Source organism: Bufo bufo, chromosome 3 (assembly GCF_905171765.1).
Source record: "Bufo bufo chromosome 3, aBufBuf1.1, whole genome shotgun sequence".
NCBI lineage: Eukaryota > Metazoa > Chordata > Amphibia > Anura > Bufonidae > Bufo > Bufo bufo.
This window is the reverse complement of record NC_053391.1, coordinates 2,780,873-2,799,449: the sequence shown is the minus strand read 5'-3', so window position 1 is coordinate 2,799,449 and position 18,577 is coordinate 2,780,873. Positions and strand designations below refer to the sequence as shown.

General features: G+C 49.3%; 1 protein-coding gene across 2 annotated transcripts in view; it reads right to left on the bottom strand.

The window, feature by feature from the left end:
- LOC120994306 (Fc receptor-like protein 5) overlaps nt 1-18,577 on the bottom strand; it is a 119,307-nt gene that overhangs the window by 29,474 nt on the left and 71,256 nt on the right. The window contains exons 6-7 of one of the 2 annotated variants that reach the window (XM_040422769.1): nt 17,939-18,190; nt 1,668-1,925 (exon numbers count right to left, since the gene is read on the bottom strand). In XM_040422769.1, the coding sequence (XP_040278703.1) occupies nt 1,668-1,925; nt 17,939-18,190 (510 nt within the window). The remainder of the gene's footprint in view (nt 1-1,667; nt 1,926-17,938; nt 18,191-18,577) is intronic. The other variant, XM_040422770.1, reaches the window with a different exon arrangement.

Genomic DNA, 18,577 nt, shown 5'->3' with positions numbered 1-18,577 from the left:
GCTCAGGAGATTACTACATACAGATATATACAGCCACCACTAGAGGGAGCTCAGGAGATTACTGCATACAGATATATGCAGCCACCACTAGAGGGAGCTCAGGAGATTACTACATACAGATATATACAGACACCACTAGAGGGAGCTCAGGAGACTACTGCATACAGATATATACAGCCACCACTAGAGGGAGCTCAGGAGATTACTGCATACAGATATATACAGCCACCACTAGAGGGAGCTCAGGAGATTACTACATACAGATGTATGCAGCCATCACTAGGGGGAGCTCAGGAGCTTACTGCATACAGATATATACAACCACCACTAGAGAGATCTCAGGAAATTACTGCTCCCCATGTCTACAATCTCCCAAGTACTGTTTCCACAAGTGCCCAGAAGATGATTGTTAAAGGTTTAGTGCCCCCCTTGATGCTCTACACTGAATATTCCCACCATCTATCTATCTATCTATCTATCTATCTATCTATCTATCTATCTATCTATCTATCTATCACTATATTGTTGGTCAAAACATAAGCATAATGATTTCTTGCATCTAAAATGGTTATTTACATGTCAACAGTGGACAGCAGACATGCCGCACTGGTGGTTCGTGCATATTGCCATCTCCTTTTAGGCACAACCACCAGAACATTCACTGGTGTCCCATGCTCCCTGCTCCTTTCTGGCAGGCAGGGCCTCTAGGTTGGCACTCTGGAGACCTGTTTCACTCTGGCTCTGCCTCTCACTGCCTGTAGTGGGCATGTGTGCTCTCCGGCTCTTAATCTCACCCAACCTATGGCTGGCCACCCTAGGGCATTGATGGCACCTTTGGTAGGGTGCCTGAGAAATAGGTTGAAGTTCTTTAATTTCCTGCAAATGTGCGCTACTCTCCTGTGTACAGACTGGCTTTGACCCTCTGCTGCCTGATATCTCCCTGATCTCCATTCTGACGCTATGCTGCCCACCTTGACCTCGAACTGTTTGTCCGATTTCATGTACTCTGCCTGCCCTGACCTCAGTCTGCCTCTGATTATGGTTTTGTCTGGTTCTTTGGTGCTCCACACTTCTATCTCTTAACCTCTGTGGGTCAGCCATCACTTGACCAGAGAATACTCCAATCAATGTCCCAAGTTATTCGCACAATACGTCCTAGTTGATGCTCCACAACTGATTGACAGTCCCTCCTTAAATAAGTGGAGGGGCATATACAGGAAGGCACAAAGGGGACATAATAAACTAGTGAAAGATTGGCCAAAACCGAGTAAAGTCAAAGCAGAAACAGATCAGCAGGGTCAACCCAGGAGAGACAAAAATGCACAGAATCAGAAGACACAAATCATTAACCAAACTATGCCAGAGTTAACACCGGGACAGACAGACAGGACAAAATCAGAGAATAATCAGAAATAATAACAAGCCAGGGGTCGATACTAGGAAGTCATGTCAGGGTCCAAATTGTCAGACAAAAGGTTCGCTTCAGAATTCAAAGCTAGGGTTAGTGTGGATCTTCTAAAAGAAAAACCAATCACAGGCAATGGATGTGCCGGCTGCCTCTTCTGTTTGTGGATGCCGGCCTGTTACCCAAATAACCGGATGCCATGGGATACCACTGGAGGAGCATGAGAGAACTTCTCAGAATTACATAAATGCCACACACTCACCAGGACAGGAATGACTTGTAATATTACTCATCGACTTCCGAATCTTGTTTTCCACAGAACAGGAAATATTCCATGGACCTCTTGCAGAGATTGTATAGTTAAACCAAGAGCAAGAGGTACAAGTATTAGGAAATGGAATTACATCTCCATTCACAGTCAGGTGAAATTTAGGATTTGTCCCACCAAGAATCCAGCAGGTGATAGCAGTACTGCCATTACTGAGGCATGAGGCATTCAGTACAGGGTCTGATACTGGAGCTAAATAAGAAAAAGCAAGAGAAAAAAAGGCCTGTGTGAGGAGGAGCATAGTAGAACCACAGAAAAAAACAGCAGAAGGACAGAAATCAAAGCAACAGAAGACAGAAAAGTGAGGGAAGAGGAGAGTGTCAGGAGAGAAAGGTATGAGGCGAGACTAGAGTGTGAGGAGGGATCAAATTGCGAGAAGAGAGTAGAGTGTTAGGTGAGAGTAGTGTGAAGAGAGACCAGAGTGTAAGGAGAAAGATCAGAGTGTAAGGAGAGAGATCAGAGTGCAAGGAGAGACCAGAGTCAGAGGAGAGATCAAAGTGTGAGAAGAGAGATTAGAGTGTGAAGAGAAAGCGGGGGTGGGGGGGGTGAGGAGAGATCAGAAGATCAGAGCATGAAGAGAGAGCATAATGTGAGTGGGGAGGAGAGTGTGAGGTGAGATCTGAGAATGAGGAAAGAGTGGAGTGTGAGGAGAAAGCAGAGTGATAGGAGAGATCAGAGGGAGAGCATGAGGAGGAAGCAGAGCGTGTGGAGAACGCAGAGTGCGAGGTGAGATCTGAGTGTTAGGAGATATCACAACGTGAGCAGAGTGTGAGAAGGGAGCAGAGTATGAGGAGAGATCAGACTGTGAGAAGAGATCAGAATGTGAGGGGAGAGATCAGAATGTGAGGGGAGAGATCAGAGTGTGATGAGAGATCAGAGTGTGATGATAGATCAGAGTGTGAGGAGAGATCAGAGTGAGGAGAGATCAGAGTGTGATGAGAGATCAGAATGTGAGGAGACATCAGAGTGTGATGAGAGATCAGAGTGTGATGAGAGATCAGAGTGTGAGGAGAAAGATCAGAGTGTAAGAAGAGAGATCAGAGTGCAAGGAGAGACCAGAGTCAGAGGAGAGATCAAAGTGTGAGAAGAGAGATTAGAGTGTGAAGAGAAAGCGGGGGTGGGGGGTGAGGAGAGATCAGAAGAAGATCAGAGCATGAAGAGAGAGCATAATGTGAGTGGGGAGGAGAGTGTGAGGAGAGATCTGAGCATGAGGAAAGAGTGGAGCGTGAGGAGAAAGCAGAGTGATAGGAGAGATCAGAGGGAGAGCATGAGGGAAGAGAGCATGAGGAGGAAGCAGAGCGTGTGGAGAACGCAGAGTGTGAGGTGAGATCAGAGTGTTAGGAGATATCAGAACGTGAGCAGAGTGTGAGAAGGGAGCAGAGTATGAGGAGAGATCAGACTGTGAGAAGAGATCAGAATGTGAGGGGAGAGATCAGAGTGTGAGGAGAGATCAGAGTGTGATGAGAGATCAGAGTGTGATGAGAGATCAGAGTGTGATGAGAGATCAGAATGTGATGAGAGATCAGAGTGTGAGAAGAGATCAGAGTGTGAGGAGAGATCAGAGTGTGAGGAGAGATCAGAGTGTGAGGAGAGATCAGTGTGAGGAGAGATCAGAGTGTGATAAGAGATCAGAGTGTGATGAGAGATAAGAATGTGATGAGAGATCAGAGTGTGAGAAGAGATCAGAGTGTGAAGAGAGATCATAGTGTGAGGAGAGATCAGAGTGAGGAGAGATCAGAGTGTGATGAGAGATCAGAGTGTGATGAGAGATCAGAGTGTGATGAGAGATCAGACTGTGAGAAGAGATCAGAATGTGAGGGGAGAGATCAGAGTGTGAGGAGAGATCAGACTGTGAGGAGAAATCAGAGTGTGAGGAGAGATCTGAGTGTGATGAGAGAGATCAGAATGTGAGAGGAGAGATCAGAGTGTGAGGGGAGAGATCAGAGTGTGAAGAGAGATCAGAGTGTGAGGAGAGATCAGTGTGAGGAGAGATCAGAGTGAGGAGAGATCAGAGTGTGATGAGAGATCAGAGTGTGATGAGAGATCAGAATGTGATGAGAGATCAGAGTGTGATGAGAGATCAGACTGTGAGAAGAGATCAGAATGTGAGGGGAGAGATCAGAGTGTGAGGAGAGATCAGAGTGTGAGGAGAGATCTGAGTGTGATGAGAGAGATCAGAATGTGAGGGGAGAGATCAGAGTGTGATGAGAGATCAGAGTGTGAGGAGAGATCAGAGTGTGAGGAGAGATCAGAGTGTGAGGAGAGATCTGAGTGTGATGAGAGAGATCAGAATGTGAGGGGAGAGATCAGAGTGTGATGAGAGATCAGAGTGTGAGGAGAGATCAGAGTATGATGAGAGATCAGAGTGTGACAGCAGGCATGGGATTCAGCCAGTTTCCTCCGGTTCTCCAGATCCGGTTGTTAAAATTACAGCCGGATCGGAGAACCGTGTTGCTTGCTGAATCCCGATCCGGAGCTCGGCAGCGGCGGCAGCAGCAGAGCAAGGGAGAGGCGTCTCCCTTTCCTGCTCCTCTGATAGGCTGCAGGCACTAGGCTTGCAGCCTATCAGAGGCATGGAGGTAAGTATTAGTGTTTTTTTTCTTTTATGTGGCGCGCTATGGGGGCATCAACTGGGGGAATTACTGGAACATGATGGGGAACACTATGGGGGCATTACTGGCACATGATTGGGGACAATATGGGGCATTACTGGCACATGATGGGGGACACTATGGGGGGCATTACTGGCACATGATGAGGGATACTATAGGAGCATTACTGGTACATGATGGGGACACTATTGGGGCATTACTGGCACATGATGGAGCCATTAAAGGCACATGATGGGGGATACTATGGGGGCATTACTGGCACATGATGGGGGATACTATGGGACAATTACTGGCACATGATGGGGAACTCTATGGGGGAATTACTGGCACATCATGGGGGACACTATGGGGGCATTACTGGCACATCATGGGGGACACAATGGGGGCATCTACTGGCACATCCTGGTGAACTCTATGGGGGCATCTACTGGCAAATCATGGGGGACACTATGGGAGCATTACTGGCACATCATGGGGGAACCTATGGAGGCATCTACTGGGGCATTACTGGCACATCATGGGGGACACTATGGGGGCATCTACTGGCACATCATGGGGGACACCATAGGGACATTACTGGCACATCATGGGGGACACTATGGGGCATTTATACTGGCACATAATGGGGGACACTATGGGGGCATCTACTGGGGACATTTACACTGGCACATCATGGGGAACACTATGGGGGCATTAATACTGGCACATCATGGGGGCACTATGGGGGCAATTATACTGGCACAACATGGGGGACTATGGGGGCATTTACTGGGGGTATTTATACTGGCACATCTGGGGTATCTACTCGGGGGAATTTTCACTGGGACATCATGGGGGACACTATGGGGCAATTTACTATGGGGCAGTTATACTGGCACATCATGGGTGACACTATGGGGGTATCTACTGGGGGTATTTATACTGGCACTTCATGGGGACACTATGGGGGCATCCATACTGGCACATCATAGGCACACTATAGGGGCACCTGCTGGGGGCATTTATACTGGCACATCATTGGGGACACTATGGGGGAATCTTACAGTGGAACAATATGGAAGCCCTATGGGGTTGGAAGGGGTAAGAACACTATGGGGGCATATTATATAGGCACATTATAGGGGCACTATGGGGAAAGGGAAGGAGCGCTATGGTGGCATCTACTTGGGGCACTATATAGGGGCATTTTATACTGGCACATTATGGGGGACACTATGGGTAAGGGGAAAGGAGCACTATGTCAGCATTATATAGGGGTATTTTATACTTGCACACATTATGGGGCCCTATAGGGATATTAGCTCAACAGGGGGCACTAAGAGGGGGCATTTTTTCTACTGGCACACGGAACGGGAGCATTTTTGAACTAGTGCACATTATTAGGGGGCATTTTTTTACTGGGGCACATTACACGGGACATGCTTTGTACTGGTGCTCATTTTAAGTGGCCAGTTTGCCCCCCACAGTAATACTGCTCCAAATTTTCACCAATAGTAATAATTCTCTGCCAGAGTGCACTTAGTAGTAATAATGTCCCTACTGTGCCCCCGAAGTAATAATACTCCCATAGTACCCATAATAGTAACCATGCTCCCCATAGTCCCTCAGTAGTAACAGGGGGACATAATGTTTTACACTTTTAGTATCAGGGGCACTATTTGCTGGGCGCAGTTATTTTCAGGGCAGTGTCTGCCAATAATTATTGAAGGGCATTATCTGTGTGGTACTAGTGTTATCAGGGGGTTTATCTGTTTCTGCTGGTTAGTATTGGGGAGCACAGCGGGCACAGTACTGGGGGCACTATCTGTGTGGTACTGGTATTTTCAGGTGTACAGTTTCTGTAGTATAGTATTGGGGAGCACAGCGGGCAAAGTATTAAATGTGGCCGGATGAGTTGTTCAGAAGGTAGGAGGATGGAAAAGTAGGAACCTAAGATGTCTTTTGTCAAACTGCAGAGACGAGAGATGGGTGAGAAATCATCACTGCGGTCTGGTCTGAAAGGAGAAGATAAGGAAAGAGAACATCTGCATCAGAGGAGAAGTCACTGGATGGAAGAGGTATGGGGCGCTGTATTCTGGATAGCACAGAATATGTCTGCAAATATGTCTTTAGTGCTCGGTACAAATGTGTATGAAATGTATATGGTGTAGGAAAATCTACTGTAAGTGTAGCCTTGGTGTCATTTATATACTGTATGGTGTATATCATATATGTGATTACGTGAGTGTAGTGTCTATACAGTCTGTTTATGTATTCATACCTCCCAACCATCCCAGATCTGGCATAACTACTGTGTGGGGGGCGCAATGGAGACTAAGCAGATAGACATTATGTGGAGATAAAGGAGTGGGCCATGGCTTTAAAACACTTGTTGTGATGAGCTTTACACGCCTCTGATAGTTTAGCTCCTTGGGCTTTTTGAAAGTTGGGTGGTATGTGTGTGTAGTGTATCTATGGTGTATTTATGTATGTGTACCATGTATATGGTTTATTTATATGCATGTGTGTTGCATATATATTGTGTATGTATATATAAACATGTGTCGTGACGCCGCATGCCTGCCGTTGAGTAGGGAACCTGTTGTTAAAAATTTGAATCCCACCCCTGTGTGAGAGGAGATCAGAATACGAGGAGAGTGCATATTGTGAGAGGAGAGTGTAAGGAGAGATCAGAGTTGGAGGAGATATTAGAGCATGAGGGAAGAGAGCAGAGCATAAGGAGAAAGCAGAGTGCGAGGAGAGAGCAGAGTGTGAGGAGAGAGCAGAGTGTGAGGAGAGAGCAGAGTGTGAGGAGAGAGCAGAGTGTGATGAGAGATCAGAGTGTGATGAGAGATCAGAGTGTGAGGAGAAAGATCAGAGTGTAAGGAGAGACCAGAGTCAGAGGAGAGATCAAAGTGTGAGGAGAGATCAGACTGTGAGGAGAGAGCAGAGTGTGAGGAGAGAGCAGAGTGTGAGGAGAGATCAGAGTGTGATGAGAGATCAGAGTGTGAGGAGAGAGATCAGAGTGTAAGGAGAGAGATCAGAGTGCAAGGAGAGACCAGAGTCAGAGGAGAGATGAAAGTGTGAGGAGAGATCAGACTGTGAGGAGAGAGCAGAGTGTGAGGAGAGAGCAGAGTGTGAGGAGAGATCAGAGTGTGAGGAGAGATCAGACTGTGAGGAGAGAGCAGAGTTTGAGGAGAGAGCAGAGTGTGAGGAGAGAGCAGAGTGTGAGGAGAGATCAGAGTGTGAGGAGAGAGCAGAGTGTGAAGAGAGAACAGAGAGTAAGCAGAGAGCAGAGTGTGAGGAGAGAGCAGAGTGTGAGGAGAGAGCAGAGTGTGAGGAGAGAGCAGAGTGTGAGGAGAGAGCAGAGTGTGATGAGAGATCAGAGTGTGATGAGAGATCAGAGTGTGAGGAGAAAGATCAGAGTGTAAGGAGAGACCAGAGTCAGAGGAGAGATCAAAGTGTGAGGAGAGATCAGACTGTGAGGAGAGAGCAGAGTGTGAGGAGAGAGCAGAGTGTGAGGAGAGATCAGAGTGTGATGAGAGATCAGAGTGTGAGGAGAGAGATCAGAGTGTAAGGAGAGAGATCAGAGTGCAAGGAGAGACCAGAGTCAGAGGAGAGATGAAAGTGTGAGGAGAGATCAGACTGTGAGGAGAGAGCAGAGTGTGAGGAGAGAGCAGAGTGTGAGGAGAGATCAGAGTGTGAGGAGAGATCAGACTGTGAGGAGAGAGCAGAGTGTGAGGAGAGAGCAGAGTGTGAGGAGAGAGCAGAGTGTGAGGAGAGATCAGAGTGTGAGGAGAGAGCAGAGTGTGAAGAGAGAACAGAGAGTAAGCAGAGAGCAGAGTGTGAGGAGAGAGCAGAGTGTGAGGAGAGAGCAGAGTGTGAGGAGAGAACAGAGTGTGATGAGAGATCAGAGTGTGATGAGAGATCAGAGTGTGAGGAGAAAGATCAGAGTGTAAGGAGAGACCAGAGTCAGAGGAGAGATCAAAGTGTGAGGAGAGATCAGACTGTGAGGAGAGAGCAGAGTGTGAGGAGAGAGCAGAGTTGGAGGAGATATTAGAGCATGAGGGAAGAGAGCAGAGCATAAGGAGAAAGCAGAGTGCGAGGAGAGAGCAGAGTGTGAGGAGAGAGCAGAGTGTGAGGAGAGAGCAGAGTGGGAGGAGAGAGCAAAGTGTGAGGAGAGAGCAGAGTGCGAGGAGGGAGCAGAGTGTGAGGAGAGAGCAGAGTGTGAGGAGAGAGCAGAGTGGGAGGAGAGAGCAGAGTGTGAGGAAAGAGCGGATTGTGAGGAGAGAGCAGAGTGTGAAGAGAGAACAGAGAGTAAGCAGAGAGCAAAGTGTGAGGAGATATCTGAATGTGAAGAGGAAGCAGAGATGTTATAACAGGGCTGACGGGTGCCCTCATTCACTCATATCTCCAGTGGTGTCCAGTTTCTGGGGTAACAGGCCAGCCTCCACAAGCAGGAGAGCCGGATGATCAGTAGTCATGCTATCATATATGGCGTGGTGATGTCAGGTAGTCACATAATGCTGGCCATGTCACATGACCGGTAGCTTGGACTATTTTAAACAGGCAAATGCTGGCCACAGTGTCCTGTGATGGGTTTGTCTTCAGATCACCACACTAGCTTTTTTAAGCCACTTTGGACTATAGGATTTGGACATCTGCTTTGGTTACTGACTTTAACCCTTTGCCTGATGATTTGGACACTGATGTGACTTCCTGGTATCAACCCTTGGCTTGGTATTGTTTCTGGTTATTGTTATTGTTTTCTGATTTTGTCCTGTCTGAATCTCCTGGTATTAACTTTGGCATGTTTGGTTACAGATTTGTGTCTCCTTATTCTGTGTGTGTTTTCTCTCCTGATTTGACCTGGCTCATCTGTTTCTGCTTTGCCTTTACTTGGTTTTGGACGATATGTCAATAGTTAATTATTTTGTCCCTATTGAACCATCTTGTATAGGCCCCAACACTTAATTAAGGAGGGACTGTCGACCAGTTGTGGACCATCAACTAGATAGGCACAATGACTGGGGTAGATCAGCATTTCCCTTGTCCCTAGATTGTGAGGAGAAAGCAGATTGTGAGGAGAGAGCAGATTGTGAGGAGAGAGCAGATTGTGAGGAGAGAGCAAAGTGTGGGGAGAGAGCAAAGTGTGGGGAGAGAGCAGATTGTGAGGAGAGAGCAGATTGTGAGGACAGAGCAGAGTGTGAGGAGAGATCAGAGTGTGAGGAGAGAGCAGAGTGTGAGGAGAGAGCAGAGTGTGAGGAGAGATCAGAGTGTGAGGAGAGAGCAGAGTGTGAGGAGAGAGCAGAGTGTGAGGAGAGATCAGAGTGTGAGGAGAGAGCAGAGTGTGAGGAGAGAGCAGATTGTGAGGAGAGAGCAAAGTGTGGGGAGAGAGCAGATTGTGAGGAGAGAGCAGATTGTGAGGACAGAGCAGAGTGTGAGGAGAGATCAGAGTGTGAGGAGAGAGCAGAGTGTGAGGAGAGATCAGAGTGTGAGGAGAGAGCAGAGTGTGAGGAGAGAGCAGAGTGTGAGGAGAGAGCAGATTGTGAGGAGAGAGCAAAGTGTGGGGAGAGAGCAGTTTGCTAGGAGAGAGCAGATTGTGAGGAGAGAGCAGAGTGTAAGGAGAGAGCAGATTGTGAGGAGAGAGCAAAGTGTGGGGAGAGAGCAGATTGTGAGGAGAGAGCAGATTGTGAGGAGAGAGCAGAGTGTGAGGAGAGATCAGAGTGTGAGGAGAGAGCAGAGTGTGAGGAGAGAGCAGATTGTGAGGAGAGAGCAAAGTGTGGGGAGAGAGCAAAGTGTGGGGAGAGAGCAGATTGTGAGGAGAGAGCAGATTGTGAGGAGAGAGCAGAGTGTAAGGAGAGAGCAGATTGTGAGGAGAGAGCAGAGTGTGAGGAGAGAGCAGAGTGTGAGGAGAGATCAGAGTGTGAGGAGAGAGCAGAGTGTGAGGAGAGATCAGAGTGTGAGGAGAGAGCAGATTGTGAGGAGAGAGCAAAGTGTAAGGAGAGAGCAGATTGTGAGGAGAGAGCAGATTGTGAGGAGAGAGCAGAGTGTAAGGAGAGAGCAGATTGTGAGGAGAGAGCAGATTGTGAGGAGAGAGCAGAGTGTGAGGAGAGATCAGAGTGTGAGGAGAGAGCAGAGTGTGAGGAGAGATCAGAGTGTGAGGAGAGAGCAGAGTGTGAGGAGAGATCAGAGTGTGAGGAGAGAGCAGAGTGTGAGGAGAGAGCAGAGTGTGGGGAGAGAGCAGATTGTGAGGAGAGAGCAGATTGTGAGGAGAGAGCAGAGTGTAAGGAGAGAGCAGATTGTGAGGAGAGAGCAGATTGTGAGGAGAGAGCAGAGTGTGAGGAGAGATCAGAGTGTGAGGAGAGAGCAGAGTGTGAGGAGAGATCAGAGTGTGAGGAGAGAGCAGAGTGTGAGGAGAGATCAGAGTGTGAGGAGAGAGCAGAGTGTGAGGAGAGAGCAGAGTGTGAGGAGAGAGCAGAGTGTGAGGAGAGAGCAGAGTGCGAGGAGAGAGCAAAGTGCGAGGAGAGAGCAAAGTGTGGGGAGAGAGCAGATTGTGAGGAGAGAGCAGATTGTGAGGAGAGAGCAGAGTGTGAGGAGAGAGCAGAGTGTGAGGAGGGATCAGAGTGTGAGGAGAGATCAGAGTGTGAGGAGAGAGCAGAGTGTGAGGACAGAGCAGATTGTGAGGAGAGAGCAGATTGTGAGGAGAGAGCAGAGTGTGAGGAGAGAGCAGATTGTGAGGAGAGAGTAGATTGTGAGGAGAGAGCAGAGTGTGAGGAGAGAGCAGAGTGGGAGGAGATATCAGAGTGTGAGGAGAGATCAGAGTGTGAGGAGAGAGCAGAGTGTGAGGAGAGATCAGAGTGTGAGGAGAGAGCAGAGTGTGAGGAGAGATCAGAGTGTGAGGAGAGATCGGACTGTGAGGAGAGATCAGACTGTGAGGAGAGAGCAGAGTGTGAGGAGAGAGCAGAGTGTGAGGAGAGAGCAGAGTGTGAGGAGAGATCAGAGTGTGAGGAGAGAGTAGAGTGTGAGGAGAGATCAGAGTGTGAGGAGAGAGCAGAGTGTGAGGAGAGATCAGACTGTGAGGAGAGATCAGACTGTGAGGAGAGATCAGACTGTGAGGAGAGATCAGACTGTGAGGAGAGATCAGACTGTGAGGAGAGATCAGACTGTGAGGAGAGATCAGAGTGTGAGGAGAGATCAGACTGTGAGGAGAGATCCAGGGCCGTCTTTACCAAGGGGCAAAAGGGGCAGCTGCCCTGGGTCCAGTTGCTCCTGGGGGGCCCAAGGCAGCTGCCTCTTGAGCCCTGCTAGCCACTTCCCCGGGTGTCAAGCTGTCAGTTACACAGGGGTGCTGCCATGCCTGCCTGCACTAAGTCCAGGCATCATGATCGTACTGTGTTAAAGTTGTGATAAGGACCTTAATGACATCATCACCATGTGACCAGTAACCTAGCAATTACTGGTCACATGGCTATGAGGTCATCACAGGTCCTACCAGGAGTGTTCTGTGGAGCTTTTTTGTGTGAACATTACATCAGAAAAAGGTGACAGGGGCTGTTATGTTAATATACTGTAAACTACTGTATAGTGGTGGGCTGTATACTGTGTGGGGGGCTGTATACTGTGTGGTGAGCTGTATACTATGTGGGGGGGCTGTATACTGTGTGGGGGGCTGTATACTGTGTGGTGGGCTGTATACTGTGTGGGGGCCTGTATACTGTGTGGTGGGCTGTATACTGTGTGGTGGGCTGTATACTGTGGGGGGGGCTGTATACTGTGGGGGGTCTGTTATACTGTGTGTGGGCCTGTATACTGTGGGGGGGGCTGTATACCTGATGGTGGTCTGTATACTGTGTGGGGGCCTGTATACTGTGGGGGCTGTATACTGTGTGGGGGCCTGTATACTATGGGGGCTGTATACTGTGGGGTGGGCTGTATACTGTGTGGTGGGCTGTATACTGTGTGGTGGGCTGTATACTGTGTGGGAGCCTGTATACTGTGGGGGCCTGTATACTGTGGGGGGGGCTGTATACTGTGTGGTGGGCTGTATACTGTGTGGGACTGTATACTGTGTGGGGGCCTGTATACTGTGGGGGGGCCTGTATACTGTGGGGGGGCCTGTATAGTGTGGGGGGGGGGCTGTATAGTGTGGGGGGGGCCTGTATAGAGTGGGGGGCTATACTGCTGTACTGTATACTGTGGGAGTCTGTATACTGTATACTGTGGGTGCGGTATAGTGTGGAGTGCTATACTGCTGTACTGTATAGTGTGGGGGGCTGTTACGTGTATAGTTTGGGGTGCTGTATACAGTGAAGTGCTGTATACTGTGGGCTGCTATACTGCTCTGCTATATACTGTGGGGTACTGTATAGTGTGGGATGCTATACTGCTCTACTATATACTGTGGGGTACTGTATAGTGTGGGGTGCTAAACTGCATACTGTGTGGTGCTGTATACTATAGGGTGCTATACTGCATACTGTGGGGTGCTGGGGTGCACTGTAACACTAGGGTGAGCCGAGCCCTGGTCTCCTTCCTGCAGAGCGGTGCCCACTTCCAGCCTGAGCCCAGCTGCCCAGAGCACTGATCCTGAGCTGCTGGAGTCTTCAGAACTGGAAGTATTTACAGTCATTCACTGTACTCTACCAGGTGTGTGGATTTTTTTTGTGTGTGTTGTGGTGGAGGGCGTGATTGCCTGCTAAGGTGTGGGAAGGCGGGATCCAGGGGGCCCAAGTAAATTTTTGCCCAGGGTCCAATCAATATTAAAGACGGCCCTGGAGAGATCAGACTGTGAGGAGAGATCAGAGTGTGAGGAGAGATCAGACTGTGAGTGAGATCAGACTGTGAGAGAGATCAGTGTGTGAGGAGAGATCAGACTGAGGAGAGATCAGACTGTGAGGAGAGATCAGAGTGTGAGGAGAGATCAGACTGTGAGGAGAGATCAGAGTGTGAGGAGAGATCAGAGTGTGAGGAGAGATCAGAGTGTGAGGAGAGATCAGAGTGTGAGGAGAGATCAGAGTGTGAGGAGAGATCGGAGTGTGAGGAGAGATCAGAGTGTGAGGAGAGATCAGAATGTGAGGAGAGATCAGACTGTGAGGAGAGATCAGACTGTGAGGAGAGATCAGACTGTGAGGAGAGATCAGACTGTGAGGAGAGATCAGAGTGTGAGAGAGATCAGACTGTGAGGAGAGATCGGACTGTGAGGAGAGATCGGACTGTGAGGAGAGATCGGAGTGTGAGGAGAGATCAGACTGTGAGGAGAGATCAGAGTGTGAGGAGAGATCAGAGTGTGAGGAGAGATCAGACTGTGAGGAGAGATCAGAGTGTGAGGAGAGATCGGAGTGTGAGGAGAGATCGGAGTGTGAGGAGAGATCAGAATGTGAGGAGAGATCAGACTGTGAGGAGAGATCAGAGTGTGAGAGAGATCAGACTGTGAGGAGAGATCAGACTGTGAGGAGAGATCAGAGTGTGAGAGAGATCAGACTGTGAGGAGAGATCGGACTGTGAGGAGAGATCAGAGTGTGAGAGAGATCAGACTGTGAGAGAGATCAGACTGTGAGGAGAGAACGGCCTGTGAGGAGAGATCAGACTGTGAGGAGAGATCGGACTGTGAGGAGAGATCAGACTGTGAGGAGAGATCAGAGTGTGAGGAGAGAGCAGAGTGTGAGGAGAGAGCAGACTGTGAGAGAGATCAGACTGTGAGAGAGATCAGACTGTGAGAGAGATCAGAGTGTGAGAGAGATCAGAGTGTGAGAGAGATCAGAGTGTGAGGAGAGATCAGACTGTGGGGAGAGATCAGAGTGTGAGGAGAGATCAGAGTGTGAGGAGAGAGCAGAGTGTGAGGACAGAGCAGATTGTGAGGAGAGAGCAGAGTGTGAGGAGAGAGCAGATTGTGAGGAGAGAGTAGATTGTGAGGAGAGAGCAGAGTGTGAGGAGAGAGCAGAGTGGGAGGAGATATCAGAGTGTGAGGAGAGATCAGAGTGTGAGGAGAGAGCAGAGTGTGAGGAGAGAGCAGAGTGTGAGGAGAGAGCAGAGTGTGAGGAGAGATCAGACTGTGAGGAGAGATCAGAGTGTGAGGAGAGAGCAGAGTGTGAGGAGAGATCAGAGTGTGAGGAGAGATCGGACTGTGAGGAGAGATCAGACTGTGAGGAGAGAGCAGAGTGTGAGGAGAGAGCAGAGTGTGAGGAGAGAGCAGAGTGTGAGGAGAGATCAGAGTGTGAGGAGAGAGTAGAGTGTGAGGAGAGATCAGAGTGTGAGGAGAGAGCAGAGTGTGAGGAGAGATCAGACTGTGAGGAGAGATCAGACTGTGAGGAGAGATCAGACTGTGAGGAGAGATCAGACTGTGAGGAGAGATCAGACTGTGAGGAGAGATCAGACTGTGAGGAGAGATCAGAGTGTGAGGAGAGATCAGACTGTGAGGAGAGATCCAGGGCCGTCTTTACCAAGGGGCAAAAGGGGCAGCTGCCCTGGGTCCAGTTGCTCCTGGGGGGCCCAAGGCAGCTGCCTCTTGAGCCCTGCTAGCCACTTCCCCGGGTGTCAAGCTGTCAGTTACACAGGGGTGCTGCCATGCCTGCCTGCACTAAGTCCAGGCATCATGATCGTACTGTGTTAAAGTTGTGATAAGGACCCTAATGACATCATCACCATGTGACCAGTAACCTAGCAATTACTGGTCACATGGCTATGAGGTCATCACAGGTCCTACCAGGAGTGTTCTGTGGAGCTTTTTTGTGTGAACATTACATCAGAAAAAGGTGACAGGGGCTGTTATGTTAATATACTGTAAACTACTGTATAGTGGTGGGCTGTATACTGTGTGGGGGGCTGTATACTGTGTGGTGAGCTGTATACTATGTGGGGGGGCTGTATACTGTGTGGGGGGCTGTATACTGTGTGGTGGGCTGTATACTGTGTGGGGGCCTGTATACTGTGTGGTGGGCTGTATACTGTGTGGTGGGCTGTATACTGTGGGGGGGGGGCTGTATACTGTGGGGGGTCTGTTATACTGTGTGTGGGCCTGTATACTGTGGGGGGGGCTGTATACCTGATGGTGGTCTGTATACTGTGTGGGGGCCTGTATACTGTGGGGGCTGTATACTGTGTGGGGGCCTGTATACTATGGGGGCTGTATACTGTGGGGTGGGCTGTATACTGTCTGGTGGGCTGTATACTGTGTGGTGGGCTGTATACTGTGTGGGAGCCTGTATACTGTGGGGGCCTGTATACTGTGGGGGGGGCTGTATACTGTGTGGTGGGCTGTATACTGTGTGGGACTGTATACTGTGTGGGGGCCTGTATACTGTGGGGGGGCCTGTATACTGTGGGGGGGCCTGTATAGTGTGGGGGGGGGGCTGTATAGTGTGGGGGGGCCTGTATAGAGTGGGGGGCTATACTGCTGTACTGTATACTGTGGGAGTCTGTATACTGTATACTGTGGGTGCGGTATAGTGTGGAGTGCTATACTGCTATACTGTATAGTGTGGGGGGCTGTTACGTGTATAGTTTGGGGTGCTGTATAGAGTGAAGTGCTGTATACTGTGGGCTGCTATACTGCTCTGCTATATACTGTGGGGTACTGTATAGTGTGGGATGCTATACTGCTCTACTATATACTGTGGGGTACTGTATAGTGTGGGGTGCTAAACTGCATACTGTGTGGTGCTGTATACTATAGGGTGCTATACTGCATACTGTGGGGTGCTGGGGTGCACTGTAACACTAGGGTGAGCCGAGCCCTGGTCTCCTTCCTGCAGAGCGGTGCCCACTTCCAGCCTGAGCCCAGCTGCCCAGAGCACTGATCCTGAGCCGCTGGAGTCTTCAGAACTGGAAGTATTTACAGTCATTCACTGTACTCTACCAGGTGTGTGGATTTTTTTTGTGTGTGTTGTGGTGGAGGGCGTGATTGCCTGCTAAGGTGTGGGAAGGCGGGATCCAGGGGGCCCAAGTAAATTTTTGCCCAGGGTCCAATCAATATTAAAGACGGCCCTGGAGAGATCAGACTGTGAGGAGAGATCAGAGTGTGAGGAGAGATCAGACTGTGAGTGAGATCAGACTGTGAGAGAGATCAGTGTGTGAGGAGAGATCAGACTGAGGAGAGATCAGACTGTGAGGAGAGATCAGAGTGTGAGGAGAGATCAGACTGTGAGGAGAGATCAGAGTGTGAGGAGAGATCAGAGTGTGAGGAGAGATCAGAGTGTGAGGAGAGATCAGAGTGTGAGGAGAGATCAGAGTGTGAGGAGAGATCGGAGTGTGAGGAGAGATCAGAGTGTGAGGAGAGATCAGAATGTGAGGAGAGATCAGACTGTGAGGAGAGATCAGACTGTGAGGAGAGATCAGACTGTGAGGAGAGATCAGAGTGTGAGAGAGATCAGACTGTGAGGAGAGATCGGACTGTGAGGAGAGATCGGACTGTGAGGAGAGATCAGAGTGTGAGGAGAGATCAGACTGTGAGGAGAGATCAGAGTGTGAGGAGAGATCAGAGTGTGAGGAGAGATCAGACTGTGAGGAGAGATCAGAGTGTGAGGAGAGATCGGAGTGTGAGGAGAGATCGGAGTGTGAGGAGAGATCAGAATGTGAGGAGAGATCAGACTGTGAGGAGAGATCAGAGTGTGAGAGAGATCAGACTGTGAGGAGAGATCAGACTGTGAGGAGAGATCAGAGTGTGAGAGAGATCAGACTGTGAGGAGAGATCGGACTGTGAGGAGAGATCAGAGTGTGAGAGAGATCAGACTGTGAGAGAGATCAGACTGTGAGGAGAGAACGGCCTGTGAGGAGAGATCAGACTGTGAGGAGAGATCGGACTGTGAGGAGAGATCAGACTGTGAGGAGAGATCAGAGTGTGAGGAGAGAGCAGAGTGTGAGGAGAGAGCAGACTGTGAGAGAGATCAGACTGTGAGAGAGATCAGAGTGTGAGAGAGATCAGAGTGTGAGAGAGATCAGACTGTGAGGAGAGATCAGAGTGTGAGGAGAGAGCAGAGTGTGAGGAGAGAGCAGAGTGTGAGGAGAGAGCAGAGTGTGAGAGAGATCAGACTGTGAGAGAGATCAGACTGTGAGAGAGATCAGAGTGTGAGAGAGATCAGAGTGTGAGAGAGATCAGAGTGTGAGGAGAGATCAGACTGTGGGGAGAGATCAGAGTGTGAGGAGAGATCAGAGTGTGAGGAGAGAGCAGACTGTCAGGAGAGATCAGAGTGTGAGGAGAGATCAGAGTGTGAGGAGAGAGCAGAGTGTGAGAGAGATCAGACTGTGAGAGAGATCAGAGTGTGAGAGAGATCAGAGTGTGAGAGAGATCAGAGTGTGAGGAGAGATCAGACTGTGGGGAGAGATCAGAGTGTGAGGAGAGATCAGAGTGTGAGGAGAGAGCAGACTGTCAGGAGAGATCAGAGTGTGAGGAGAGATCAGAGTGTGAGGAGAGATCAGACTGTGGGGAGAGATCAGAGTGTGAGGAGAGATCAGACTGTGGGGAGAGATCAGAGTGTGAGGAGAGATCAGAGTGTGAGGAGAGAGCAGACTGTCAGGAGAGATCAGACTGTCAGGAGAGATCAGAGTGTGAGGAGAGAGCAGAATGTGAGATTTGAATATTCTTTACCTCAGTAGAACTGCTTGCTGTTTACTCACCATCACAGAAGATTTCCTTGCTGCTACTGTTTTCCTTGCTGACAGAGTTCTCTGCAGAACAGCTGACGTTTATGGCACCAGATGCAAATTCTGAGGCGTTTATAGTGATGTTTGGAGCATGGCTATGGTGAAAATGTTTCCCCTTCACACTCCAGGTATATGTGGCATCACTCGCTCTTTCTACCTCACAGATGACTCTTGCAGTTCCATCATTTTGACAGGTGGCATTAATAATGGGTGCAGAGAGAGGAACTAAGGAGACATTCATGTGCAGATTATTACAATATATACTGGATAATATATGGTTTACATTAGTGTGTCTCAACCCTGGTCCTCACATCTCCCCAACAAGTCCTTCAGATTGTCACCAGATCCCACAATACAGACTACACTCATTATTACCTACATCTCGTGACCTGATGAGATTGGGGGCTCAAGAGTCCAGTGTGTTCACCAATATAGACTGCAGCTTGTACGGAGCAGTGCGAGGCATCAGCAGGGGAGGAGGTGAACTGGAGGGGCTCATCCGTCATGCAGTTGGTGTTAGCCCCTGTGCACACCTGCATAAAGAGGCTAAAAACCAGCTATCCATAACAGGATGAGGCAAGGTTTATGTTTTGGTTTTCTTTTTTTATTCCA